Source organism: Lagopus muta, chromosome 2, assembly GCF_023343835.1.
Source record: "Lagopus muta isolate bLagMut1 chromosome 2, bLagMut1 primary, whole genome shotgun sequence".
NCBI lineage: Eukaryota > Metazoa > Chordata > Aves > Galliformes > Phasianidae > Lagopus > Lagopus muta.
The window spans coordinates 14,594,573-14,621,755 of record NC_064434.1 but is presented as its reverse complement, the minus strand read 5'-3'; the positions used below and the strand labels follow the sequence as shown (position 1 = coordinate 14,621,755).

At 47.9% G+C, this 27,183-nt stretch overlaps 1 protein-coding gene across 5 annotated transcripts in view; it reads left to right on the top strand.

The window, feature by feature from the left end:
• The first annotated feature begins 4,079 nt into the window (after positions 1-4,079).
• GRHL1 (grainyhead like transcription factor 1) overlaps positions 4,080-27,183 on the top strand; it is a 290,338-nt gene continuing 267,234 nt past the window's right edge. For 3 of the 5 annotated variants that reach the window (XR_007375442.1, XM_048937594.1, XM_048937592.1), the window contains exons 1-9: positions 4,573-4,697; positions 7,105-7,291; positions 10,200-10,270; positions 11,723-12,113; positions 12,874-12,950; positions 13,738-13,894; positions 14,365-14,476; positions 15,444-15,538; positions 26,617-26,775. Coding sequence is in view for 4 of the 5 variants with exons in the window: in XM_048937594.1 (XP_048793551.1) it covers positions 4,651-4,697; positions 7,105-7,291; positions 10,200-10,270; positions 11,723-12,113; positions 12,874-12,950; positions 13,738-13,894; positions 14,365-14,476; positions 15,444-15,538; positions 26,617-26,775 (1,296 nt within the window). In the remaining variant the exon portion in view is untranslated. Of the gene's footprint in view, positions 4,207-4,572; positions 4,698-7,104; positions 7,292-10,199; positions 10,271-11,722; positions 12,114-12,873; positions 12,951-13,737; positions 13,895-14,364; positions 14,477-15,443; positions 15,539-26,616; positions 26,776-27,183 lie in introns of those variants that run through there. The other 2 variants (XM_048937595.1, XM_048937593.1) reach the window with 1 other exon arrangement.

Here is a 27,183-nt window from a genome sequence, read left to right as displayed (position 1 = left end):
TTTCCAGACATGAAGCAGAGATGTTTGGCTTTCTCCTCTTTTGCTGAGGGCCCTGAACTTGATTTAACAAGAGAGTGAGCATCAGCAAAGTCCCGTGCCTGTAGGCAGCACTAGTCTAATTTATTGTCAATAATGTGTTATACGGGCTCTGCTGTAATTACATCTTTCCTAACCTATTTGTAGCACGTCCCTTGAAACAGCTGTGTTTGGAAGATTTGGCAGAGCTTCACGCAGTGTTGCAGGCAACACAATGAGTAACTCACTTGCTTGTAACTTCCTGGGAAGCTTAGTGTTCCTTCCCCTGAATGCTTAATGCAGAGTTTTCTTCCTGGCTGGATAAATAAGACTCCTGCTGAAATGTTATTTTAGACTATGGGATGTAGTCAAAAGGATGCTTTTGTAGAGGTCCTGGACCCACAGGCCTTTTGGGAAAGGTAAAGACTTACCAAATGTGAAGTCCTGGATAGATGTCTGCTTCATGACTAATCCATCCCTTTCCTATTCGGGCTGAGATGTTGTGTGCTGCACCAGAGGTATGGGAGAGTCAGAATAACTTTGTTCGAGGAATTTCACATTTTGGTCCAAAAGGAAATGGGCTTCCCAGTATATTATGTAGATTGGCCAAAGCAGCACGTCTCAGTGCTCTGTCTTCGCACTAAGAGCAGAATGCTTACTTTCACCATCTCCTCCAGGGTTACTGGTCTCATTGCTGCGAAGCTGCTTTGCTCCTGGCCTGGTTGTGTGCGGGAAGGCATGAAGGGGATGCCAAGGTGTGGGAGCAGGCATAAATGAAAGAGCTTTCCTCAGCACTGCATGTGCTAAACAAGAGACTGAGTAAGGTTTGGCAGAACACGGGATGATGAGTGCTCATGTCCTCACAAGAGGTTACAGCTGTGCTTGTACAACTGCTACTGGCAGTACTTTGAGAGCCAGAGTGCTCCTCCCTGCTGCCCGGCAGCTGCAGCCTGCCTCCAGCAGTACCTCGGGTGCTTTGGAAAGAAAATACAAGCCAGTTCTCCTGATAATCTCACGTTGCTGCTCTGTACTGGGAAAGCATTCCTTATCTGCTCAGAGACCTCCTTGCTGTCCTAGTGGTGGCTTTGCTCATCAGTGGCAGATGCTGCCATCGCCTAGTGAGAACATCAGCCTCTGTGTCTATGTTGTGACCAAAAAACTGGAACAGGGAATGCTTTTGTGCTGCCTTTTCCTGGAGGACATCTGCATGGGCCGTGTGCTTGAGCACTGCCTGCCCCCAACAGGGCTCCTGAGGGCTGTGGGTAGGGGCTGCAGAGAGGCTGGTTGCTGAGGTTCTCAGCAGGACTCTGCATCTCATCAGCTCAGTGAGGTGTGCCATTTCAATACAAGACTGCAACAAAACACTTTGTTTACTGAAGGGTGGCTCATCTCTGTGATCTCTGTGGTGTTTGTAACTCCTGCCTGTGCAGCTGAGTGCTTTCTGTGCTGTGGAGCAAAGCAGATTAGGCAGAGAACAGCATGCAGGGAAAGAACTGCACGCGCTGTTCTGTAGCTACAGCACTGTCACCCCACGTACAAGGAAGCCTAATCCAAAGGAAATGCTGTTAGAGATGAAAAATGTTCAGTGAGGCTGGTTATCATGGTAAAGGTGTTGTTGATACAAAGTTCTAGACTTTGGGTTCACTTCTTTTTATATGTAGGCTGTGGTAAAATTGATTGATTTTTGTCATTGTCAAAGGAGTAACAGGAGTAACAGGAGTAACATCTCCTGAACAGTCTGCGGTCTCTGAACAGTTTCTACGTTATCTTTAGGGCTAAATACAGAATGAAAAGGGGAAATCTGATTTTTAAAGAGTGCTTGCAAGATGTAACTGAAACGCAGTCTGATTCACTTTCTTTTTTATTGCACACAATTGGTCTTCATTAATTTCTTTACAGTTTTTCTCCACTTTTTCCCTAGAAGGCATTCCAGCATCCCTTGCCACTGTCACTTGTCTGCTTCTTTCTTCCCATTGTGTCTGCTTTTACCTCACTTCCTATTGAGCTCCTGAACTTCTGCCTGGGCTTTTCTCCTTTTTTCAGCCCTTTGGTGCCTTCAGGTTAATGCTGCAGGAGTCAGTGTGATCACTTGAGGCTTACTTTTCTGTCTCTATGGTCGGAAACCACCTGGCCTAATGCAGATGTACTGTGTAATGAAGTACAGAAAATTCAATACTTATTACAGCCAGTTCTGCAGCTTGGCCCTAACATCTTAGCGGTTCAAATTAAATAGAAAAAGATCTTGTTTTGACCACTTGTTTCAAAAATACTGTTACAAATTTGATGCAACTTGTTTGTTACACAGGTGTGAACGGCTGGTGCACGTAGATGGTAATTATCTTGTGTGAAATTTTAAAACCTTGTTGGGTAAGTCAGAACAGTAGCTAATCCTCATGCAGAATAATTCCTAGTTTCTCTAGATGATGATGTCAAAGACAGAATCGGAAAAGAAATCAGCGCGCTGAGATGGTGCTTGACCAGGGGGTGGCAAACAGTACGTGGCTCCTGATGGGTTCTTTATGTGCTCTGAGTGGGATTCACTTAAAAGGAAGTGGAAGTGTGAAGGAGGGAAGGAGAACAACAAAGGCAGGACTGAGGAAGAGTTGTAAAGGAAAGGGATAAGAGTGGAGGAGAGCAGTGACGTTGAGTGACATTGAAAGGCCTGAATAAGGGAAGAAGTTGAAGTGAACACCAACCAGCACACGGCAAGGAAAGTCCTGCCAGTGTGCTGCTGCATCACGCCGGCATGGCTTTGTGCCCAAGCTCTCCTAAATCCCTTTGTGGTGCTTGCCTGATTTTATCCACTGATGATGCAATCAGGTGAATGACATCACAGAAATACACCTACCTGTGGTGTTACAGTCTAGATTGTGACCGGCAGATTAGTCAGTGGTGTCACAATCCATGTTTGTATCATTGTCTCCTGAATGTGGAAGTGATTGCTGCATCGACAGCTGAAGTTTTCATCAGTGAATCAGGCAGTTAGGAAGAGCAGTCCTTTCACAGAGGCAACAGCTTTGACTTATCTGGAATAGAACCTCGGTGTATTTTAGCAAAGCACAAGTGCCAAGTGTGGTATGCTACTGAGATTTCAGCAATTCGGGTGTGATGTAAAGAGGTGACTGAGCTTCAACACGTGCAGAACCTGGCCCGCTGGGAGCTGCGTGCTGTATTTGGTTGTTCATGAAAAGTGTGCACGCGTGCCAGATGATGGTGTGTACACATCCCAGAGCTCCAAGAACAGAAGTGGAGAGTGTAAGGAACAAATGGCACCAGAGGAAGGTGGCAGTGCTTTCCAACAGTTCTGCCACAGAGAGCCACCAAGCTGAGTTCATTTCAGTTCAGAGCACGGCCCTCCACCGATCTGCCTTTTGCCTGCCGATGGCGACGTGTGCAGATCCAAGCAAAGCGTTCTGCTTCTTGGACGCCAGCTGTAATCTGGTCCAACGATGTTACCCAAGGTCCACAATTAGCCCCTGGGTGAAAGTTTGTTCCCTCTTTTCTGCGTGTGCCTGGGCTGGCCTGAAAGCCCTGCTGTTGCTTTGTGTGCCCTGTACCGAGCGGGAAGAGCTGCTGACCCAGGAGAGCTCCGTTACTGTGCCCGCTTTTGTCTGCAGCATCCGGGCATGTGACAGACGGCACTGCTGCTGCTCGGGGTTCGATTCAACTCATTACCTGAACGGCAGCCTCCCACCCGTATTTCCCAGGGAGAGACCCACATTCTTCCGATTGCTGCGCGTGGCGTCGCCCCTCCACGCTCCGTGCCCCATAGCAGGTGCAGCGAACAGCGGGCGGCCGTTTTTTGCCTCGGCGCAGCAGCTGACCCGGCCGGACCCGGAGCTCCCGCCCGCGCGGGGCGAAGCGTTACCCGCAGCCCCGTCCCTCTCCGCTCCGACAGCCGCTTCAGCGCCGCGACCCCGCGCGGCCGCGGGCCCCGCCCTCTCCTGCCCGACCGCCCAATGGGGCGCGGCGGCCCCGCCCCTTCGCCGCCGGCAGCCAATGGGAGGCGTCCCTCGGCGGCCGTCCACCTGCGGCTGCGGGAGCCACCTGAGCGGGCGAGAAAAGCCGCCAGAACCCGTCGGTGCGGCGGGCTGCGCGCTGCTCTCTCCGTTCGCCCCCGCGTCCTCCCGACCCGCCGGGCCAGTTCCGACGCCCGCTGCCTCCGCCAGACATGACACAAGACTACGACAAGTGAGCTGCGCGGGGCGGGGAGGGCTGGAGCCGCGTCCGGTCCGACCGGCGCCGCCTACGGGGGTCGGGGGGTGGCGGAGCCGGGGAAGAGCTGTTGCGCGGGGGGTTCTAGGGGCCGTCCCTCCGTCGCCTCGGGGGGGCGGCGCGACGCGGCGGGAGGGGGGCGGTGGCGCGACCCCTGCGGCCATCCCGCCCCTCTCCCTCCGCCCTTATCATCGGCGGCGAGCGGCGGGGCAGGGCCGCTTTGAAACTCGACACCGCCGCCGGGCGTGGGGCAGCGCCGCCGCCGTCCGCCTCCCGCCCCCTACCGCGCCTTAAAGGCGGGCGGCGGCCCCGGGCCGGCACTGCTCGGTGCGGTGCGGCGGGGCGGGAGCCGCCGCCTGAGCCCCTGACGGCTCGCCCCGCCTGGGCTCCGCGCGCGGCGGAGGGCGCTGGAGCGGCCCCATGGATTTCTACGAGGCGCACCCCTCCGGCAAGGTGGATTTCGGCAGGTAACGGCCGCGCCTCGGGGGGCCGGGGCTGCTGTCGCGTCGGGCAGAGAGCGGCGTTCCTGCTGTTGGCCACATCCGTGTGTGCTCGGAGCTTATCGGCGATAGCTCGACCGGCAGGGAGCCGCGCGTCCGTCGCTGTGACCGGCGCTAACGCGGTGGCCCCGAAGTCACCGGCGTCTGGAACGGGGCTCTGGTTTCTGTGTCGGGCTGCATCGGGCCCTGGGCGAGCCGGTCTGGCCGCGGTGGCCCGGTTGGACGAGATGGCCCTTAGCGGTCCGTTCCGACTCCGAGGATTCTGTGACTCCTTGAGAAGGCGTTGGGCTCTCTGCGGAGCTCGGCGCCTCTCTGTGGAACGCCGGCTCTACAGCCCTTCGCCTGGGCGCCGTGGCACCTCTTCTATTTGCGGTGCCGCTCCGCAGATGAGGACGGAACGACGTCCGGGCAGCCCTGAGCGACTTACCGTGCCGTGCCGGGGACACCTGCGGCTCGGGAGCAGCTGCGCGTGCTGCCGTGTCCAAACCAGCGCCGTGAGAAGGACGAGCTGCTTTATTCTCGTTGATACGTTCGCGTTTACCTAAAAGAACTGTGGTTCTGTTGTGGCACTGCCAAGCTCTGTTCTTTCCCCCTCTTTGAAGGGGTCGGTTGCCTTCAGGGCAACGAGTGTGTGGCAATTGGCACGGAAACGCGTCGTTCTGGGATCTGGAGCTCGTGGCTGTGGCAGCGCTGAGCCTTGGGTTCCCTCTGATTCCCAGTGATGCCGTGGCCCTCAGACGTGGCCCTGTGTGCGCGCTGCTGCTGTCAGCTTTTCTTTGCAAGCGACTTTGCTTGAGGACTTCCCCATTTGCTACAGGTGTTTGAGTTTTCTTTCATTGTGAAGTGTAAGAACAGGAACTTGTGCTGTATTCCTAAAGAAAGCTCACCTTGTCTTCTGTTGTCCAGTCTGTGGTAGAATGTGGATGTCCCAGGTACTGGCAGAATCTGTGTTTCAGTGGGAGGGTGTCAGGGTAAAGCCGCACAAACACCTCGAGAAGTGTTGGGAGAGATTGGCTTCTCTGTTTGCTTTTTCCCCTGCTCTGATGCTGCTTTATAGGTACAAAGTGCTCATATAAACCCTGGCAACTTCCCCTCGCTCCAGCTGCTGAAGCCCAGCCGGGTGTCCCATTGAGGCTGGTGAGACCACTTGTGTAACCAATGGGACGCATCATTTACAAAGTGCTTGGCAATCTTTTTGGTGGAAGGTGGTGATAAATGCAGGATCCTGTTAAGCTGATTATAGTGATTAGAGTATTTCACAACTTTGTGTTTCACAACTTTTTGTATTTGTATTATATTTTGGTCTCTGAATGCATCCCAGTAAAGAGCAGATAAAAAGAATCCTGTTCTGGGGAAGGGGTACGGTGGTGGTGAGGGTGGGGTGGCTTTGGTGGTGGTGGCCTTTTCTTTTTTGTTTGCTTTTTTTAAACAGTAACTATTACCAATCCATTAAACATTCAAGTTTTTAATTATTTTAGAAGATGAAAAAATGTCCCCTGTTCGACCCAATCTAGGAAATGGATGTTGTGCTTGCACTAGGAAGAAAACTGAGCTTGATTAAAAGCCAGCTCTGACCTTTTTCTTGGGCTGACCTTAAAGCTGGAGCACTTGTCCCACCAACAAAACCAGAGCATGTGCTGTGGCCTGAGCTGGTGGGGCAGCATGCTCTGCATAGGTCCCATTTTCACTTCTTGGCAGCAATCACAAAACAGAGTAGGTCCAGGTTCTCAATGTGCTACATCAGCAGGTCTGTAGTGTGTTGGTTTGTTTTTGTTTTTTTTTTTTTTTTCCCCCCAGTTGATGCTGTTTAAAACTAGGGTCACAGATGCTTCAGTGATAAGCAGGCAGTAGATCTTCACTTGCCAGAAGCAGTGAGTGCTGCACTGACTTGGTTTCCCCATGCAGTCTGTAGCTCGCTGGCAGCTGCTGGCTGCTGCCTTCGCAAAGCTCTGGGAGAAAGATGTTAGGTTAATTTGCACTTCCTAGTCCCACATGGGAGCTAGAGCAGGTCATGGCTCGCTAGCGTTATGTAGGTGTGCTGGAGGTTTGGTAGGTGGCAGGTCAGTGAGCACGTATGGCTTGTGGGTTGGATTCAGAGTGTTGGCGGGTCAGTGGTGCTCTGAGGCAGTGCTGTGATTGTGTGCAGGCTGGTGTAACCCAGCTGAGTTTGGTCCAAGTAATCCCGATGTATGCAGAGCGTGAGTGAGATCAGAATTAGGTTTCTGGGCTTTTTGTGTTGACTAATCCTTGCCGTGCACTGAATCAGAACCTGAACCCTGTGAAACTGGGGCAGGTAACACTGAAGAACTTGAAGAATGTTTTTCATGTGTTCTAACAGGTGTGGGTTTTTTCTTTTTCTTTTTCATGATTCAAGTAAAAGACCCGTGTTGGTTCTTCAGAATGACTCTCTCTACTCCCAGAGACGTCCTTACACCAGTGAAGATGAGGCCTGGAAATCCTTTCTTGAAAACCCCCTTACAGCAGCCACCAAAGCTATGATGAGCATCAATGGCGATGAGGACAGCGCAGCCGCCCTCGGACTGCTGTATGATTACTACAAGGTGGGTTGGCAGGGGTGGGCTCTGACACTGCCTGTGCAAAGGATTTTTGTAGAAGCCATGAATGGGGAATTGAATCTGTATGTTTTACAAATTTAATTTAAAAAAAAAATTAAGTTTTTCCTGAAAATTGATTTCTCTTTAACAAAGTAAGTTTGTCTAGATCTTGCAGTGGGGGGGTCAAAAGCCTCAGTAGTAGGGCTTTGCCTTTTGGTTGACTCTGGGTTCTGGAGGAGACAATGTATCGTTCGTAATAGTGGAGAATGAGACTTCAGAGCTGTCTGTCTTGAGTACAAATACGCATTTCTTTTTGCTTTGTGATGCCTGTTCTGGTGGGACTGACAGCTGGCTTTTGCTGGGGCTGTTATGTTCTGCTGTGGCATCAATTGAAGCTACAGATAACAGATTTCTGTTGTGTGTGGGGTTGTCATTCCAAAGAGCTTATTGCCTGTGTCCCTCTAACTTTTGGTGAGCTTCTGCTGCCATAATCTATTAGTCCTCAGACAACCATGGTCATCTTCTGTAGCATTCAGGGTCTTCTCAGAGGCATTTACCCTACTATATTCTCACGGATAACCTGATTGGCCTGGAACATGCTTCATTTCTTCCCTACATATTAGACATGTAAGATGGGGTGGTTTTATTCACCCCAGAGTTCAAGTGAGTGGAGAGCAGCAGGCAGTTGCATGCAGAGGGTGACCTGCTTGTGCACAGCGGCCTGGCTCAGCGCGTGGAGATGCCTGTCTGCTCTTTGCTGAGCAGGCAAGGACGCCAGAAGGCTGCCTTGGTTCTGCTGCCTGATGTTGTGGTTAGTGCCTCTGAAGAGTCGTGAGCGTGCCTGCCAGCCTTGGTATGTTCCTCAAATCATGGGAGAGGTTGCTTTATTTGTATGGTCTAGTATTAAATGTGGACGTTGGTGGCCCTGCATGTGGCAGAGGGATTGGAGATTCATGATCCTTGAGGTCCCTTCCGATCCTGGCCATTCTGTGATTCTGTATTGTGTTCTTGCTTAGAAAAGAGAATTGCATATGCCTTAAATATCAAAATATTCTTGTAATGTTTAATATGGAGATTAGTGCTCTACGCGCACGACAAAATGCCACAAACTCATTGGTGTGAATGTTATCCAGCCAGTTTTGTGAGAAAGTTTTTGTGCTTCTGCTTTGTGCTTGTGCTTTTTATGCTCTTGAGGAGGGGGGAAAAAACTCACAATAATCCCCCCCCCCCCCCCCCCCGAGTTCCCCCCCAAATACCAGAACAACTTTAATCCACAAAGTCTACTTTGATATCAAAATCTGTATGTTACAAAGAGAGTGTCAGCATTGCTTCACGCTTAGCAAAGCAGTAGGGATTTGCTCCACATTCGTGTCTAGTTGTCTAGTTTTGGGTTTCTTCATGTTTGGATACCAGTAGGTGTGTAGAAAAATCAGTGGAAAAACAGGTATTTGGCAGACTTGTGTGAGGCAGAATGGCTGGAGGTTGAAAGATTTATTGTTATGAAGTAATGCTGGAGGGACAGCGTCTAGGCATTCCGAATACGCCTCCTCTTCTTTGCAATATTAAAAGCAGCTGATGAGATCACCTTTGAATGTCTTATATTTAAAATAAAAACTAACAAACCACTGGAAAGCAAACATTCACAAAAAAGATCTAAATGCACAAAAAAAGCAAACAACTGGGCTTAAATTGACTTCCATTTGACTAATGGGCTGCTGTGATAGTTCTGTTGGTGCCTCACAGGAAATAAATGCTTGGTCAAAACCTGGATTCTGCAGGTCTAGACTTTTGTCCAAAGGCAATTTGGAAGAGCTTTGTTTTTACAATAAATAGTTATCATCAGTACTCTTCATTCAGAGGTTCTCAAAATTCTGCAGTTGACTGTGGCATAACCAATTCTGGTGTTGGTAGAGATTTCATGTTATGTGGAACAGCTGGGGTTTAGGCTTTAGTCGGGGCTATTAAGAGAAGTATGCTTTTCATGCAGTTATGTCACCAGCATTAGAGTTAATTAGCAGTAAAGTGGTGATTCTTCACATTGCACCTGAGCTAGCAAACACAAGCAGCGACCAAACGCGCTTGTAATACAGGCTTCAGGAAGGGAAAAAGTTGGGTTTGCTCCCCCTTGCACAGGAAGATGTTTGTTTTAATCATTCAGGTGGTACACTGAGGGTTGCAAAGGCCCTGACCGCCATGTGTATGTTTGTGGAGGGACTTATGTGGGTTTAACCATGCAGCAGAGGGGGCGAGCCAGCCTGTTCTGCCCTGTGGCTGTTCGGCTGTGCTCAGGGTCAGCCTGTCACCAATGGCTGTGGGGTGAGTTGCACTGAAAACCACCACAAAATGAGCATGTGTCCAAGGCTCTGCTTTCTGCTCCGAAATGTCCCCATAGTTTCTCTGAGCAGAGGCTGTGGGGGCAATCTCTTTGGGGCAGGGCTGGGGATGCCTGCCCCATTGGAAGGTGCTGCTGAGCCAAGAAATGAGTTTGCTGCTACTGGGAGCACCATTTGAGCCCCCCACATTCCAGGTCCTCAAGGAAGAAGCGAAGCCTTAGGTGGTTTTGGGAACTTAAGGATTTACCTTCTGGTCCACTTCAGCTCTGTGCTGGTGTCCAGCTCCTGAGTGCCACTTTTCCTTTGGTTTTAGCACAATCTAATGCTGGCTGGGTTGCTGACAGCAGCATCTGCTGAGCAGCACATGGGATGGGCCTGGTGTTCCAAAGCAGCTGTGTTTCCATCAGTCAGGCTGTAATGTAGTAATGACTGGTATCAAAGAGTGATGCTTTCTTAATTTGACCAAACAAGGGGAAGAGCTTTAATGGCTGTGTTTGAAGGTGCTCTTTTTTTTTTTTTTTTTTTTTTAAATATATATATGGAAGGAAGAATGCAATTATAGCTCGTGCTGTATTTCCCAGGTTCCAAGGGAGAGGAGATCTTCAACAGCTAAACCAGAGGTAGAACATCCTGACCAAGATCATAGCAAAAGGTATCAGTTTTTAGTACTGTGTGTCTGCTTATCCCCCTTTCCACCAAAGCTTCTGAAGGAACGTTACCTTGTCTGCACTAGGAATGGGAAGGGAGCGCACCAAGTTGTGGAGAGCTGAGACCCTAACTGCTTTTCATTGCCATCCGTCTGCTTTCTGTCTACTTGTCTCATGATCTGCTTGGCAAAAGCTGCTTTCCTGAAATTTGGGCACCATCTGGTAACACAGGTTCCCTTCCCAAGGCTCACAGAGGTGACTGATGACCCTTTTGTTTTTGCATGTGGTTTCCTCAGCTCTGCACTGGGAGTGTTGGTGTCGGGCAACAGCAGTGTTGCTCCCTTATGCATGGACTGATAGGGAGGGATTTCGGAGTGCTTGGGATTTAGTTTGGTTTTGTGCTGGTTGTGGACTTCTCTTGTATCCTCTGAAACTGCTTTCTTTCTTCATCTTCCCGCTTTCTCTGTCTTGTGCCTCTCTACTTGAAGCAGATGATACTGGTTAGGTAAATACTGTGCACGTGAAGTTCATTCAAGCTTCCTCTCCCACCATCCTTTCCTTTGGACCGATTAGAAGATAAGAACGTCTTCAGGACCTGTGGTGAGGCTTTGTGATCTGGCTGAGCTGATAGAATGACTTTTTGTTGAGAAGAGCAGTCTAGTTCCCAGCCATGTGTTCCCGCTGCTCCCCTAGCATGAGATGTAGTCTTCTACTGACCCATAACCTAGCAGGAGAAAAAAGTGATTAGCTTGCTGTCAGTTGAACAAGCCAAACTGGCTCACCAAGAGGATGGGGGAGTGTCTGATTGGTGCTTTGGAGAGGGCAGGACCACATTGTTGGGAGGGAGAAAGGAAGGGAGGGCTGACTCTTAGTGGCTGCTAGCTGTGAGGTCAGCTCACCACAGATGTAAATGGCATCCTGGCAGCAATGAGAGTGTGAAGCTACGTAAACCATTCCGGGGAGTTTTGATGTGGATTTTCTTGAGGGGCTGTATGTGAAAGAGGGCTGTAATTTCCCTTTGAACTCTTCTTCAGTGGCAGACAATCCTATGGCAAAGGAACTGCTACTTTACTCTCAATCCCCCTTCATCCCCCAGAGAGCAGTTTCATGCAGCCTGGTGTGAGGCTGCACGTGCTGATGTGAGGTGAGAGAAGCCTCAGTGCTTGGGTTTGGACTGCTGTTTTCCAGACAGTGAGAATCTGGGCAGTGAATCCTCCCTCACTCTTTGCTCCAGGGTAATTCATCTCCAGGGTGGAGTTGTTAGCAGTGGGTGAGGATTTCTTTTTCTTTTTTTCTTTTTTTCTCCATTTTTCAGGTTAGGGTGGAGCCGTTCTTTGCAAACACCAGAGTTTGTATCAGCTGTCCTTGTCCAAAAGACTGGAAAGTATTTCTGGTTATTGTGGAATGAGAAAACGAGCTGTAAAATTAATGTGCTTTTTCCTCCTTGTTTTTTAAAGGAACAGCATCCCAAACGTGACAGAGCAGTCACTGATTTCCACTGGAGAAAACAGAGTCCAAGTTCTGAAAAATGTACCTTTCAATATTGTCCTTCCTCATACGCCCCAGATGGGCATGGACAAGAGAGGCCACCTCACAACCCCTGACACCACGGTCACTGTCTCGATTGCGACGATGCCCACGCATTCCATCAAAACGGAGACGCAGCCCCACGGCTTTGCAGTGGGCATCCCTCCGAGCGTCTACCACCCCGAGCCCCCCGAGCGGGTGGTGGTGTTCGACAGGAACCTCACTCCTGACCAGTTCAATTCCAACACCCAGCCACAGAACTCCCAGAGGCGAACGCCGGACTCTACCTTTTCAGAGACCTTCAAGGAAGGCGTGCAAGAGGTACCGAGAGGAGCTCTGTGTGTGTTTTGATCTATCTGTAGAATCCAGTTCTGTCTTTATCATTTTTGTTATGTAGGGCAGGAATGTGCCTAGTGATTTAGAAATAGGAAATCTTCTCGGAGGGGTGCATAGGTATTACCTCGTATGTAAAACCCATACAACATGAAATCATTATCAAAAGCAAATGACTAATCCTGTGGATGACAGAGCTGTTGGCTTGCAGAGTGTGGAAATAGTTATCTTGATCCACAGTACTGGGCTCGGTTTTGCAAGAAAGAGTTCAATGCTCGGCAGGGCCTGTGCAGATACCAAGCTGAAGGGACTGCTTATAAGCTCCATCACTGCTAGTTTCTAGGTGTAGTGTATGGAAAACAGCAGTAAGGGCCTTGACTGTGAGGTAAAGTTGGATGAAAATCCACGTGTTTTGTTTTGTCTTACCAACCGACAAGAGATTTGTCTTGATTTGTTTTGATTTTATTTATTTTAAAGACATGCACTGAGGACATAGCTGTGCTCTTTCTTTGAGATTTGGAGAAGCTTTAAAACGTTGCCATAATCTGACTAAGAAGATGTGTGAGACGTTGTGCTTATCTGGCACCCAAAAGTTTTTGATTGAAATCCTGCTCCAGCATCCTGTTTTCACAGACCAGGCATCAATTGTTACCTGGTGATCAGTTCTGTCTGTGATAACACCTATCTGTATAATCGTGAATTTTGTTGTTGCTGCTGTGTTAGTTGTTTTGTTTTTTGTCTACCCCAGGTTTTCTTTCCTGCTGAATTGAATCTACGGATGGCCAACATGAACTCAGAAGATTATGTTTTTGACAGTATTTCTGGGTAATGCTTCAAGCCTCCCTCTCAGTCCTTTCCTTATTGCTTTCCTTGTTGTTTTCTTAGCATTGGTTTGGCCAAGCTCACTCCCTTCTGCACCGAATCTCTGTCAGGCACTGGGGACTGTAGAATTCAGAAGCACACACAGTACTTGCTTGTTTCATAGTTCAAAATTGTGCCTACATCTTTAATTAAAAATACCTGTGGGATTGGAAACAGCACCCTGTTTCAGTTGCTGTCCTTGTAAGGACTTCCTATTCTATAAGGAGGTGCAGCGCTGTCTTGTCAGTTTGGCAATGATCTCAGCTGGCTTCCATGCACTTCCTTGCCTTCTTGCTTTCCTCTCTCCCTGCTGGAAACCTGCAGCAGAAGTAGGAAGCATGAAACTTTTGTGTACTTTGGTGAAGGAGAATAACATAGTTGTTAGGTTAGTTGCAGTTGATCAAGAGAGAAGAGGAGACTGTGGCCACTGAAGAGCTTGTTAGCTTGTGAATCAATTGCTAGTAGTTTCCTTTTCCATGAGAGCAGCTTACTGCTCTGAGATGGAATAAGGAGTTTCCAGACTTGCCTCCTGCTGTGACTTGGGATTTAGCTTGCAAAGAATTTCTCTTTAAATCTTCATTCATGAAGGACATAGTTTAAGAAGGGGCTCATCCTGTTTTCCAGCCTCCTTGCCTGTTGATGGCTTAGTGAGTCAACTAATGACTTTGGAATTTCTCCAAATTAAACGTAGAACATTTAATCAGCTTTCCAGGAAAGTGCCTTACCAATCACTGCCATCTTTGCTTTGCAGGAATAACTTTGAATATACTCTGGAAGCCTCCAAGTCCCTCCGACAGAAGCCTGGGGACAGCACGATGACTTACCTAAATAAGGGTCAGTTTTATCCAATCACACTCAAAGAAGTCAGCAGCAGTGAAGGAATCCATCACCCCATCAGTAAAGTCCGTGTGAGTGGCAGTTCTTGTGGTTTCTTGGGAAAGAGGGGTGTGTGTGTTGGTAGCCTTAAACTCTCCCAAAGCGCTGTAATCTAAACCAGAGTATCAGCACTAAGGGCAGCTTACCAGCTCTGTTACGTCAATGTTCGTTCCTTTGCTGTCCACCTACTTCCAGGCCAACCTATCTTGGCTTAGTCTGCTAAGAAGCGTTGTCAGCACTTGTGTAAAAGTGATGCAACACCTGGAATGAGATTCATGAACTCCAGTTAGGAGGGCAGTTCTGCTCATCTGTTTATGACCCAGAAAACGCTGCTGTCTGCCTTCCTGTTGCGTGTCAGGTGTACTGCACTGCATTACTTTGGAAAGCCTAATGCGGAAAACTTGATACCAAGGAGAACTTCCAAAACAAATGTACTCTGTGGCCTTTTCTCTCTTGTGTGTTTGTGTTTTATTTTCTTTAATCTTCTGCCCTCTCCTTTTAGAGTGTCATTATGGTAGTGTTTGCTGAAGACAAAACAAGAGAAGATCAGCTCCGGCACTGGAAATACTGGCACTCAAGACAACACACAGCCAAACAAAGATGCATTGACATAGGTAAAGGAACACTTCTTGCTGATGTCAAACTCCAAACTTAATTCGTTGGCATGGATTTTCTGCTAAAGCTTTGTTACTTGCATTATGCCTTCAATTCTGTAACTTTTCTGAAGGACTGGAGGGTGCTTCTAATTGAGTTAATGTGGTTTTTAGGATTCCTTACAGAGACTGGGTTTCTGGAAGGTTCTTTTTGGTTCATGAATGAGTTGAGTTTGAAGACCTGTGTTGGGTGATCTGATGACTCTCTCCAGATTACAGTTGCTTTTGGCATGGATCTTGGTAGCTGTAGCTAGATTACATCTTACAGACTCTGTGGCTGTCCTAGATGTTGTATTTCTTCAAAGGGTAAAGATCCTTGTAGAGAAGTACCTCAACTCTAGTGAGATTTGCTCACAACTGGCCTTTGGTTCATGGACAAAAAAGGAAAATGCTGCAAATTTCCTCTTGCCTCTAGATAAGGCTGTGGTTGGCCACCTTCCAAACTTCTCTGGCAGAAAGCTGGGTTGTTCTGAGTCTTCCTTCTGTGAATAAAAGCAGGGATTAATCACTTGGCACTTATAGCAGACATACATGCAAATCTTTGTTTGTTATTGGATGAGTTTTATTGAGAGCTTTTACCATTGCTGTCCAGAGTTTCCCCTATGTAGCAGCTTATGACTCAGGACGTGCAATATCAATGATGTCTGCCTTTCTCACTGGAGTTTCTAGTTAGGATTTTCTGTGAGTGCCCCGTTTTCCAACCTGCGTAGGGTTTTGGTTTTATGTTGGTTATTTTTTTTTGTTTGGTTGGTTTTTGGTCTGAGAGTCATTTCCTGACTTCTAGTGATCCATTCTTAAATACAATTCACCTTCCTTTGCCCCCAAGGTGTTGCTGAGGAGGTGCAGCTTTTTGCTGCTGTGTATGTGTTAAGAACTCCCGGCGGTATCACCTCTTCTTCTCCCTCACCCTTCATTTTTGTTCTAATAGCTGACTACAAGGAGAGCTTCAACACCATCAGTAACATTGAAGAGATCGCATACAATGCCATCTCCTTCACTTGGGACATCAACGAGGAAGCAAAGGTATGTGACCATGGTTTTATTTCCTGTCCTTTCAGGAGATTCACGGCGTGGGGGGAGGAGAAGGGTGTGTGGCCTACCCAGTGATTAGCATGTAACAAGTTTGTTTACGCTCTTATATTAGGCAAAACCTCCTGGCTGTTTCTTAAGAGGGTTTCTATGTGCAACTGCGGAGAGCTTTGCAACTGCTCTAAGATTCTTGGCAGAATTGTCTGCTGAAAGACAAGTACTGACAAAAGGAAGCACTGAACTTTTCCAGAGCAGATGAAATGGTACCAGGGGTGGGATTGAGTGTAACTGGACTCGGGGGCAGTCCATGCCCTTGGTAGGAAGCAGGGAAGATGATTTCTCAGGAGTTAAGGCTGTGATGATGGGCTCGTATTGAAGGAGTAGCTGCTGTTGTTGAGCTAACAGCATGTGTTGCTGAGAGCACAGATTCCAATGCACCGTGACCTATTTAAAGTTAGAGCAGCCTCCCAGTGAACTTTGTTTTCATCTTTATGCCAAACTTTGGGCACTACAGTAGATGTGTACAGGCAGCTTTCCTAGTTTGTAGAGAACTGTGGCTGTATGAAGCCGTTCCATTATTTGGAAGGGACTCATGTCTTCTGGCTGGCATGATAGCAGGTAAGAGAGAATGCAGTATCCTCAGTTTCCAAGTCATTTTGTGCACTTTGTTGCTGGAGTTGAGTACAGAAGTCGTCTTTGGAGAATTTCTTTACTGCCTGGGCTGACAGTACAGGGTTTTCTTCAAAATGTCAAAATGTGGGAAATGTATCCTTTGTTTTTAGTGGACTGACTGTTCTCTTGCTAGTATCTTGTGCTAGTTGCCATCATTGTGAGGAGAGCTGCTGGGGGCAGGGGTGCCGTGTGTAGGGAAAGCCCTACTACGGGGCACCTTGGAGCTCTTGGCAGCAAATGCAAAGGTCTTTCTAGAGCTGTGTGTGCTGCTGTGCTCTGCAAGAGGCACGAAATGTTGCTGCACTGAGCTTGTTGCTATTGCAAGCTTTACTCTATGCTGCACAAGAGCATAACAAGAGCAGGGCATAGAACTGATGCTGGGTGGCCATCCTGAGGAAAGCTATCCTGTCCCACCAGCTGACAGCCTAGTAATTATCTTCTGATTTTACCCCTCAGGGCAGTCCTAGCAAACTGGCAATGAGCAGATCAATGTAGATGCTCAGCATTCGGTGTTTTCTCTGTGATCAGAGGAGCAAACTGTTCAACAGCTCCACTGTGTCATCCTTGGCATGTCCAGGCAGAGTCTCTGGTTTTAGTGGGCACAGCAGTATTCATCGAGGTGAACCAAAAGATGAACCAAACCTTTTAAACAGGTTTGTCAGCACGTAACTGATGAATTTGAGTGTATCTATTTTGAAGCTGGTGCAGGTGTTTATTGCCCAGCTGCTCTACAGGCACCTGAATGAGTAGCTTAGTTATTGCAGGCTCATAGTGAAATTGCCAATAACACCTTGAAAATGTCTGAGGATCCTCAAAGTTGCATTTCATGTCATGGCTAATATTTATGGGATTAATTGGTATGGGAACTATGGCTCTGTAAGACAAATTTCCTTCCTTCCAGCACAATATCCGTGTGCTTTCTGTGCTGGTTTGTGTGAATATGGAGAAGGCACCATTGATACCTCCTGGAATCTGGATCTTAAGACAAATACTCTGGACCCAAGTCTCATTTTTAACAAGCGTTCTGTGTGTTTAAATGTCTATTCAGCTTTTTTCCCTTAGCGGATGCATTTTGTCAGTGGTTGGATTTCTCATCCATGAGCTGCAGCTCTTTCTCAACTCCTCTGATCTTATCAAGAGATGCCTGAGCCAATTTCAACAATCTTTATTGCATGGTTCATTTACCTTGCATACACGTGTGCTCTTTCTCGCACTCTCCCAATCTCCTTTCTTTTTTTTCTTCCTCAAACAACAGTCTTAAAGCATATGAGGAACAGAGAATAAAGTGAGCTGAATTTCTGATGCTGCAGAAAGTCTTTTGCAGTAATAAATACTGTCTTGTGTTTAATAACAGCAGTGTTGCATAGAGAGTATGTTTAACCAGCCTTGATTATTAGAAACTTGTTTCCTGAGCCCTGGAGTTACCTGGGCTAGAGCCAGAAGATTCTTTTGGAGTTGCTGATTCTCTCCTTTCCTTCTTGCTCTTGATTCCAGTTTGCTGTAGGAAGGATCTGGTCCTGTACAGCACAGTACAGTGGTGCAGGGCTGTGCATCTGAGGTTTCTGATGCAATTACTCATATAGGGACCCAGGACTCTGGGTGCATGTCAAAAAGTCCTAAGGCAGAAATGTGTATCTTCTCAAGAAATTGTCCCTAGCAGCTCTGGGACCAGAGTCTTACAAGAATTTGCCTTTTTTTCTTGTGCTAACCCTTGCTGTGTGGGGCTCTGCAGGAGCATCAGGTCTCTACCACCGCTTTATCCATGCTCTCTGTCACCTTGCTCCTTAGGAGAATGGTTTGCTGATCCCCTGAGGACACTGACGAGTTGGTAATGCACAACTTCCTGGTGAAAAAAACACTGTTTTCAAGTAGTAATAACTGTGTTCACTCTGTATGAAGGAAGATGTGCAGATGCGTTGCTGGAGGCTGGAAGCACTCATCAGTGAGTGTTTCTCACCAGGAAAGAGTATTTCCCAGTTCGGAAAGCTAAGTGCGATTCCAGGGCACTGGACATGAGCTGCAGCAGGCAGGTCCTGCTTGAAGCAATTGAAGTTATGTACCTGGCTGCATCTGTGTACTCTTAAGTCATCCCATGTGTGCGGGGACAGGAGTATTTCACATACAACAGGCTTTTCCCACTCTGGGATCTCAGTCTCTGGATTTCAAGGATGTTCTGTACTTCTTTTTAGTGGCTCCTCTCTGCCCTCTTCTGTTCCTTCAGGACAGCACAGAAGTCGCTGGAAATGGCCAGCCTGTGGAATAGCAGTGCAGTAAGTGCTCTGTGGCTTTTGCAAATGTGTTTGAACTGGAAAAGGGCCCGGGATCTGAAGTTTCCCTGCTCTGAGGCGGTGAAGGGAGCTGAGGGTGTGGAGAAGATGACCAGGTTTCAAAAGGGGATATAGCTGACAAAGTGGTGAACTGTTGAATTGGGTATTTAGGAAAGTCAGCACAGCTTCTGGGGAGCAGTCCCAGTTGGGTGGAAGCGTAGTCTGATGAGTCTGACAAAGATGTGTAGCTGATACACTCGCTGCTTGCACGCAACAGGTAATGCTGGAGTTACCCTGAGGCTTTCGGAGACTTCAAACAGCTTCCCACCCTATCCTGGGCCTCTGCCTCTCTGGCCAGACAGGGCAGAGTTATTTTTCTGCTAACAGCTTTTAGGTGTCTGAACACAAGCCTGTTGCCTTTTTCTTCTGTCCCTTTGTTAAGGATGGGGTGTCTAGAGCTGGAATGGAGCTTTCTGTGGAGGTGTCTGCCATTCCCCATTGATTGGACAGTCTTTGAAGTCAGCTTCTTAAGTTAGGGAAGAGGAATCCTGTCCTTGCTGCTCTTTTTGTTGCTCTTTTTTTGTGTCTTTGACTCCATCTGGCAGCCAGGAAAAGTAGTTGTAGATCCAGACTGTAAGTTTTTGAGACTGAGAACCATCTCTTCTCAAGATTACACAGCGTGCCTGATTCTCCTTTTGGTTGGTACCCAGCAGCAGTCTTGCCCAGGGAGGTGGTGGAGTTTCTGTCCCTGGAGATTTTCCTGAAAAAGTTGTATGTAGCACTTAGAATCACAGAATCATAGAATGGCCTGGGTTGAAAAGGACCACAATGATCATCCAGTTTCAACCCCCTGCTATGTGCAGGGTCACCAACCAGCAGACCAGGCTGCCCAGAGCCACATCCAGCCTGGCCTTGAATGCCTCCAGGGATAGGGCATCCACAGCCTCCTTGGGCAACCTGTTCCAGTGAACACTTAGGGATGTTGTCTGTGGGCTTGGTGCTGGGTTGATCGTTGGACTGGTTGATCTTAGTGGTCTTCTCCAATCTTAATGATTCTAGAGAATTGTCAATGTGTGTGTGGGTAAATGTACAGCACAGTACAGTGGTGCAGGGCTGTGCATCTGAGCATTTCCTGCAAGTCCTTCGCTTGCACTTCATTTCCTGCTGCTCTGTCCTTCACATTGGCCATTCTGTTCTGTTAGCCGTTAGGCTGTGCAACATTTTCTCTCCCTTAACCTTGGCCTGGAGACATGGCCTGCTCTCAAGGCAGTGACAGTTGAACAATCTGGACAGATCGGTTTCCCCAGGGTTAACTGGCTTTGCTGGATCCAGCTTGGCTCGGGTGCTGTCTGAGCTCCTGCCCTGTGTCTGCCCCAGGCAAGGCAGCGTGCTGTGCTCTGGGCTGGGGGCTCTGCAGAGGGGCTCAGCCGCACAGTTGAGCACTGATCTGGCTCGCTCCAGGCTCTGCTCCTAACCTGTTTGGCTGAAAGCCCAAGAGCTGTAACTCGGCAGAAGAGCACTGGGCAGAGCACAGTAAAGCAAGCAGGTGTCTTCGTGGCAGTCGTGTCTTTGACAGGTTATGTGAACCGCAGGTCCCTGCTGGTGTTGGAGGCAGCCTTCCATGCTTGCCGTGGCTCCTTCTGAAAGTCAGTGGCTCCTGAGCAGGGCCCTGTGGAGGGCTTCTGTCTGCTGGTTTTAGGCTGGATGGTAGGACTGCAGCCAAAAGTGATGTCACTGCACATTAAGGGCCCTATTGTCCTCCCACTCCTTCCCTCCAAAAACAAAAAAAGGCATTGTAAGCAGTCTCTGTGTGTGAAAGACCCTTTCTACTGAAATGAGGTACTTAGTCAGGGTGTAACAGCAACTTTAGGGCTGGAGAACTGTGGTAAAGCTTTTGGCTCTTTTCACTAAAGGGTAGATGCTGTGCTTTCTCTAAAGTGACGCTCTGAATTACAATTAAAAATTACAAATCTGATTAAACTGCTTTTTTTTTTTCTTTTTTTGTCCACGAAATGTGGAAAAGTCTATAAGGTAATTGGAAGCTAATTGGAGTCAGCCTTTAAAAATAGTAGTTTGCTCACTGAGGATGGTCTTTCAGCAGGTCCTCGTGCACGTCAACTGCAGCTCTTGGGCAAGTTTCTGTTAGGTTGAGCCCACTTCTTGGAGAGGGTGGGTCTTTTGCTGTAACATGCAGTAAGGCAGGGGTGTACTCTGCTGGTTTATTTTAAGAGTTTATTCTAGCACAATCTTCACTTAGTGTTCACCACAGAAAAAAAATTCAACTTTTTTGATTGATGAATATTGCATGTATTTATATGGATGCCATTATAATGAAACAGCAGTCATATGCCTCATTAAAGAAGGTGTTGCCACCTTCAGCAGCATTGGGGAGGTACAGGTTTGGTTAGTTGGAAATGAAACTATGAAATGTGTTGAGTCAGACATACTTAAAGGAAAGGTATTGGTTTGAAGCCAAGGCTGCAGACCACAAGTACTTTGGTGCACAAGTACATACAGCTTTAGGAGCAGGGATGTAGGAAAGTCACAGCCAGCCTTGCCTGCCTGCCTGCCTGCTAACACAGCTCTCCGTTCTCTGTGCTGAAACCAAGTGTCTGTTGCTCTTTATTTTAAACACTGCACATCAGGAGCAGTTCTTCAGCTAAGAGTCGTTCCTCCAGAACTTGGCATCTTGCACTCCACCATCTTTCCAACATGGAGCTCACAGCATGTCTCTTAACGCCAAAGCAGAAACCTTTCTGCAGTAGTTTTTTCTGTGGACAGAACTGGGTGGTGATGATTTTAACTCCATTCCTTTCATACCTGATTGCAAAACTTCCTCTTCAGCCATCTTTTGCCATAGTAGACTTCATTCTTCCAGATTTTTTTAAAAACATATTGCTTTATTTTTTTTTATTTTTATTCTTTCCTTTGCCAAACTGCTGCTTTTATTTTCTTTCCACCCACTCCAATGAGAGCAACACCTGGGCTGCATCTTTATCTTGTCAGAGTATGGGGTGAGGGGAGTACTGTAGGAATGGGAACCTCTATCCCTGGTTTTCCCATGTGTTGTGAGTATTTCCTTGCTCCAGAACATGTTGGAATAGCAATCAGTGTTGCTCTTTGTGAGCAGGAATATGTATTTTCCTTTCATTACTATGCAATTTCATTCTGTTGACGGAACAAGCTTGCAAGGAGGATGTTCTTTCATCTGGGACCGGGTGATGTTTCCCACTCCGCCTTGCTTGGCAGGGTGTGGGACCCACACTGTGTGTTGTGCCAGTGGCTGGGATTGGGCTTTGGAGGCTTTGAGCACAAGCAAATTCCTTGGACTCCCAGCAGGACGGCGCTGGGTCTCAGGGAGCCGCAGCGGATGCGGCCCTATCGCAGATCTGCCAGACAACCCTTATTTGGAGCGTCCGATCCTGAAGGCAGGAGGTGGCTGGGGAGCCCACAGGTGCATGAGTTGCCCAATTTTTATCTCTGTCTTGGCTCTCACCCTGCTGATGCAAAACCTGTGGTGCATGTGGGAGGTGAAGAAACAAATGTGAGAGCAGCAAGATTAGCGACCTCTCAGGTGATCGGTACCAAGCGTTTCTTTTTTCTCTTCCTCCTTCTTTGAAAGGCAGAGCAGCCTTCCCAGCACTGCTTTCCTGGGCTGTACTTTCATGGATGTGTGCAGGCAGAGACCCATGCTTGCCCTGCTTGTGCTGCCAGCTGCCTGGCCACGGCCCAGCTCCACTCCTGGAAGCCACATGGCCACGTTAGCATGGCACTCTGCCTCTTGGGGCTGCACTGGTGTCATTTATAAGGCTCCGGGGCTAGGAAAGGTTTGTATCCAGCTCAACAGGATTGAGCACTTTAAGGTCTATCCTGCATACATCCATGTGCTTGTCTCTCTAGGAAAGACCCCTTTGTCTTTCTCATTCACATGTGTATTTAGCAAAGCCTTTAGAGAACCCATGTGCTTTCGGCCATCAGCACTTAAATATTGACCTTTGAGCTTCTGGGTAATTTTTCTTTGGTGGATGGCTGATAAATGAGCTGTCTGTGGAATTTGGGCCTAAGGCTGTTCCTCCAGCTATTCAGCAAGAGTACAGTGACCATGTGGTTGCATGCATCTGTGGGTCACTGTGCAAAGCAGCTCTCAGGCCTGGAACTGACATTCCCAGAGCTCCTGCTGGCAGGCAGGTTCAAATCCGCTGGTCCAAACCACACTCTTTTATTTAGGTTAGATGCATCCTTTGCCTTATTTGTTCCCCTGGTTTTTAATCTTGTGTGGAAGCCTCAAAGGTTCCTCTTCAGGTTAGTTCAGTTGAGGGGTTCCGTGGCTCTCTGTTCTACAAAAAGTGAAATTGACACAGAGATAAAGTCAACTGTACAGCAACTTCCCTGCTGCCTTCCCCAGCCAGAGACCACAGGAATGAGCTTGCTGCACCGAGAGAAAGCGGAGTGCAATGCAGCATGGTCCCAGTGGGTCCTGTTGGGTGAGGTCTGTGAGGCCCCAGGCTGGTTCTGGGAGCAGGGAGTCTGGTGAGGCATCTGCAGCAAGACTGTGCCTTGGTGTGATGGAAATGGGATACAATGGAATCCCCTTGCCTGCTGCATTTTGGGCAGAACGCTGGAACTAGTGGGCCATCAGCACTTAAGGTCAAGAAGAATGGTTTATACTGCCTTCCTGAGGAAGCAGCTTAACCTGTCCCTATTGGGTATGTTGTAGACTCCGGGCTTTGTGTTTTCTCCACATACAGTGAACCAAAGTCTCAAGCATCCAGATAGGTTCAAGTTCAGTATAACATTAAAATAAGAGGCTTTTGCCTACCTAAATGTGCTAGAGAAAAGCTGATTTTTTATTATTTATTTTTTTCTGAATTCAGAAAAGAAATGGCCAATGGACTTGGATTATTGAGCAGTGATTTTATCTTCTGATTACAAAAACATAATGGAGCGTAAATAGGAGTTGAATGCAATTTAGCTATGTTCTGCTTAAAAAAGCTAAGTTGCAGGGAGGAAGGCAATCAGACGAGGATGGTCCCAGGCCCATCTGTCTAGGGCTATATTCAGAAGGAAATCCGTGGCATGAGTGGAGGTCTGTTATGTGACCTTAGTGCAGGTTCTACCACATGTGGTGCTGGGAACTGGGCAGAGCTGATTCCCATCCACACAGCCTGCCTTTACCTGGGCCAGCCCCAGGATCCCTTTCAGCTTTGCAGCGGGTAAGAGGAGGCTGTGCAAAGTGACATCTCATCTAAAGCTTCTGCATATGCAACCTTTGGACTAAGCAAAATTGCTGGTGCTTCTTGTGTGACCGAAGAGCTCCCCGCGTCCAAGATAAACCAGGGAGAGGAGATGTAGGTATGCAGGCCTTCATGTTATAAAGACATCTTTCATCTCGCTGACAGCGAGGTTCCTGCAGTGCTTTGATTGCCCTTTAATTACGCCTGTTTTTCCTGGTTTGTTTGAAAGGCAGATCTTGTTAGGAAAAAGGTGCTGCGTGGAAAGAACCTGGCTGTCTGTGCTGCCCTTCCTTGAGGGCGTGCAGCAGAGCAGATTAGGTTTTTCTGCAGAGTTAAAGCTGAAGATCATTTCTTGCAGATCTGACCATAGGCACAGTGTGTTCCTTCGTAGCTGTGAGCAGTCAGGTGGTTAGATGGCTCATGAAGCCAAGAAGGTCAATGCTCTTCCTATGCCACCTTCCAGCTTGATCTCAAAGCAGCTGTTTTCATCCCTGTGTCTCCGTTTGTTCCTTCTGCAGGACTGGGCTGCTGCTCACCTGTCCTGTGGCTGCACGGTGCTGACCGTGGCCATGGGAGGTCTGGAGTGCACTGAGGTGAATGTCACCGAATGTGGAGTTATAGCATCGTGTCCTGGCTTGCAGGCTTTGTTGTTTGGTGTTCCATCTCAAACACTGCTGTGCAGAGCTATTTGTCAGCTTTCATTAATAACAACAACAGAAAATGAAGTCTGGCAAAGCCTGGAAATATGATTCAGTATACACCACGGGTTTAACTGCCAAGCAAGCAAAATAAAACTCGGGAACAGGTTTCTGATCCTTTTCCAGATCTTTAAAGAAAATCTGCGTAACTTTTGAGGGCTTGACTCACGCTCGTAAGTGCTTGGGCTTGACAGCACTCTATTTTTAAGTGCCGGCTTTATGTTGAATCTTGGGAGGTGAGATGAAAATGTGTTTTTTTTTTTTATTTTTTTTCAAAGTAACAGCAAATCTTAATATAGCTGAGAATGCGGAACTGCCCTTAGGAAAATAGGTTGGACACATGAAAAGGAATCTTGCTCAGCAGGCTGAAGACGTGGAGCAACTTCTGCGGTTACATTTTTCTTTCTTCTGGCAGTTGTGGGGTGGGGATGGAGCTGGCTCACAGAGCTGGTTCACTCACCCAGCCCTGCGTTTCTCTCTGAGCACAGTCACATCTTCCTGAGCAAAGCACTGGGCTGAGGCTGTGATAGCTCAACCTAGAAAAGCAGTTCTCTGAAGTGCCCCTTTTGTGGAATTTGAAGCAACTTCAAACTTACAATGGGGCTCAGAGTTGCAGGATGGGTTGGGAGAAGCAGATGGATCCATTTTAACTGAGGTGGTTTGGTACAAATGGGCAAAGGCGCAAGAAAGTTTGGGTTGTCGTCTCCCGCCTAGAGTCCTGAAGACTTAAATGGCATTGAAATGAAGTCAACTCTTCAAAGCCAGAACTAATCAAATGAGGAGAATTTCAAGTAGGAGGATAATCTTTGTCATCTGACAGCCGATCCCAGGTTCCCATGAGATCCCCACACAGTTGTGCTGCAGCAGCACGTAGCTCTTGTGCCAAGGCTGCCGCCTTTTGCCTGGAGTGCTGTGCGTGCTTTGCATGGCTGGTAAGGCTGGGCCTGGGGGCCTCTTCCAGTGGAGTGCCCCGTACTTAGACCTGAATTTGCCAGAGAAGATGTGACACCATTTTGTGGGTGCTCGATCTCTTGGGGTGCAGCAGTGTGGGACTTCAGGAGGGGTTTTGCAGGAATGTTGGGGCTGTGGGAGACGTGGAGCAGCTGCTGGTGCCTGTTTCCTTGCAGCATGCAGTCATCTTTCCCATGCAGACAGAAGAGCTGCATGTGAATATTCATCATGGGTCTGTATATTTAAAATTGAAAAGATGTAAAAGTATGCAGACAGCAGAGTTAAGGCTCTCTTACAAACAAGACCAGTGCTCAGGGAGCACAATTACCCAGGCTGCGCATGCGGCTGATTACACAGTCCCAGAGCAGCTGAGAGCATCTCTTCAGGCTCCTTGGAGCAATTGCTCACCCTGGTAGTGCTGCCAGCACCCTCCCTCTGCCCATTCCGGGCCCTGGAGCTCAACATGCAGGTGGTTGTGGATTGCTGATGTTTACTGGAAATACTTTCCACATGTCTCAGTTTCTCTGTAGGAGTGAGACCTGGCGGGGTGTTGGCAAAGTCCTGCAGAAGGGGCTGTAGCTGTTTGCTGGGCTGTTGTGCCAGGGGTTGTGCTCAGCAGTGCTCGACTGGGCAGCCAGCCTCCCTGTTTGGTTTTTCTTTTTAGATTTTTATTGCACTGTTTTATATGAGAATAAGAACTCGTATCCTAATCTGTTGATAGGTATTGCATTTCCATTTCCCCATTGTGTCAGAACTTGAGAAGGCTGTTGCAGAACCTGTGCAAAGAAGCCTTTGATAAGCACTTTGCAAAATCACGGTTCCTGATCAAACCCATCCACTACTTGCAAATGAGCAAGGGATTTTGCAATGCTGAGAGGCTCCGGAAGGTGGCACTAACTCTCTGTACATATCTCCAGCAACTTCTGAGATGTGCCAATAATGAGCATTGTGTCTGAAGAGAGGCCTGGTGTAAATGTCTGGGAAAGGTGGATGGAGATCTCATAAAGCTTGAGAATTTACTGAAATTGACTCTTACTGAAGTGACTTTGCCCCTGTTGTGATTTGGATAAAGAATTAGGATTGCAGTGATGTCTCTCATGCATTTTTACCTGAAATCTCTGAAGATAGAGAGCGCTGCATGTAGGGGTGGAGAGCAGCATCTAGATCTCCACTTGTCATGCAGTCTGTTGCTCAGTGGCCAGTGAGCAATCTGTGACACTGCTGATGAGTACTGTTTTCTTCTTCTGCAGGTTTTCATCTCTGTGAACTGCCTCAGCACAGATTTTTCCTCTCAGAAAGGAGTTAAAGGCCTGCCCCTGAATCTTCAGATCGACACCTACAGCTACAACAACAGGAGTAACAAACCTGTGCACCGTGCCTACTGCCAGATTAAAGTCTTCTGTGACAAGGTAAGGTTGGGTCAATGTGCAGATGATACTTTGGGAAAGGCTGCTCCTCAGCTTAGGGGGCTTTTGTTTGAACAGTGCAATTGATATGGACAAGTGAAGGTGTTCATTTTTGCCTAAGTTGCACCATGTCATCCCTTGTAAATATCTTTGTGTTTTCTTATTATGCTTTTCTTTTGTTGTCAAGTTGACCCTTCTTTGAGCATAAAATGGAGCTGCTCTCGTTGTGCCCTTATGGGATACAGCAGTGTAGTCTGTTTACAGGGTGGATAGATGCTGTAATTTGACTGCTCTGCCTCATGCATTTAACACCTCAAGAACTAACACCTTTCCCAGTCATGGATCACCTGAAAGAGTGAGGGAAGCTACAGGAGCTGAGCTGAAAGCAGTTGTAAGAGCTTCTCTGGGTTT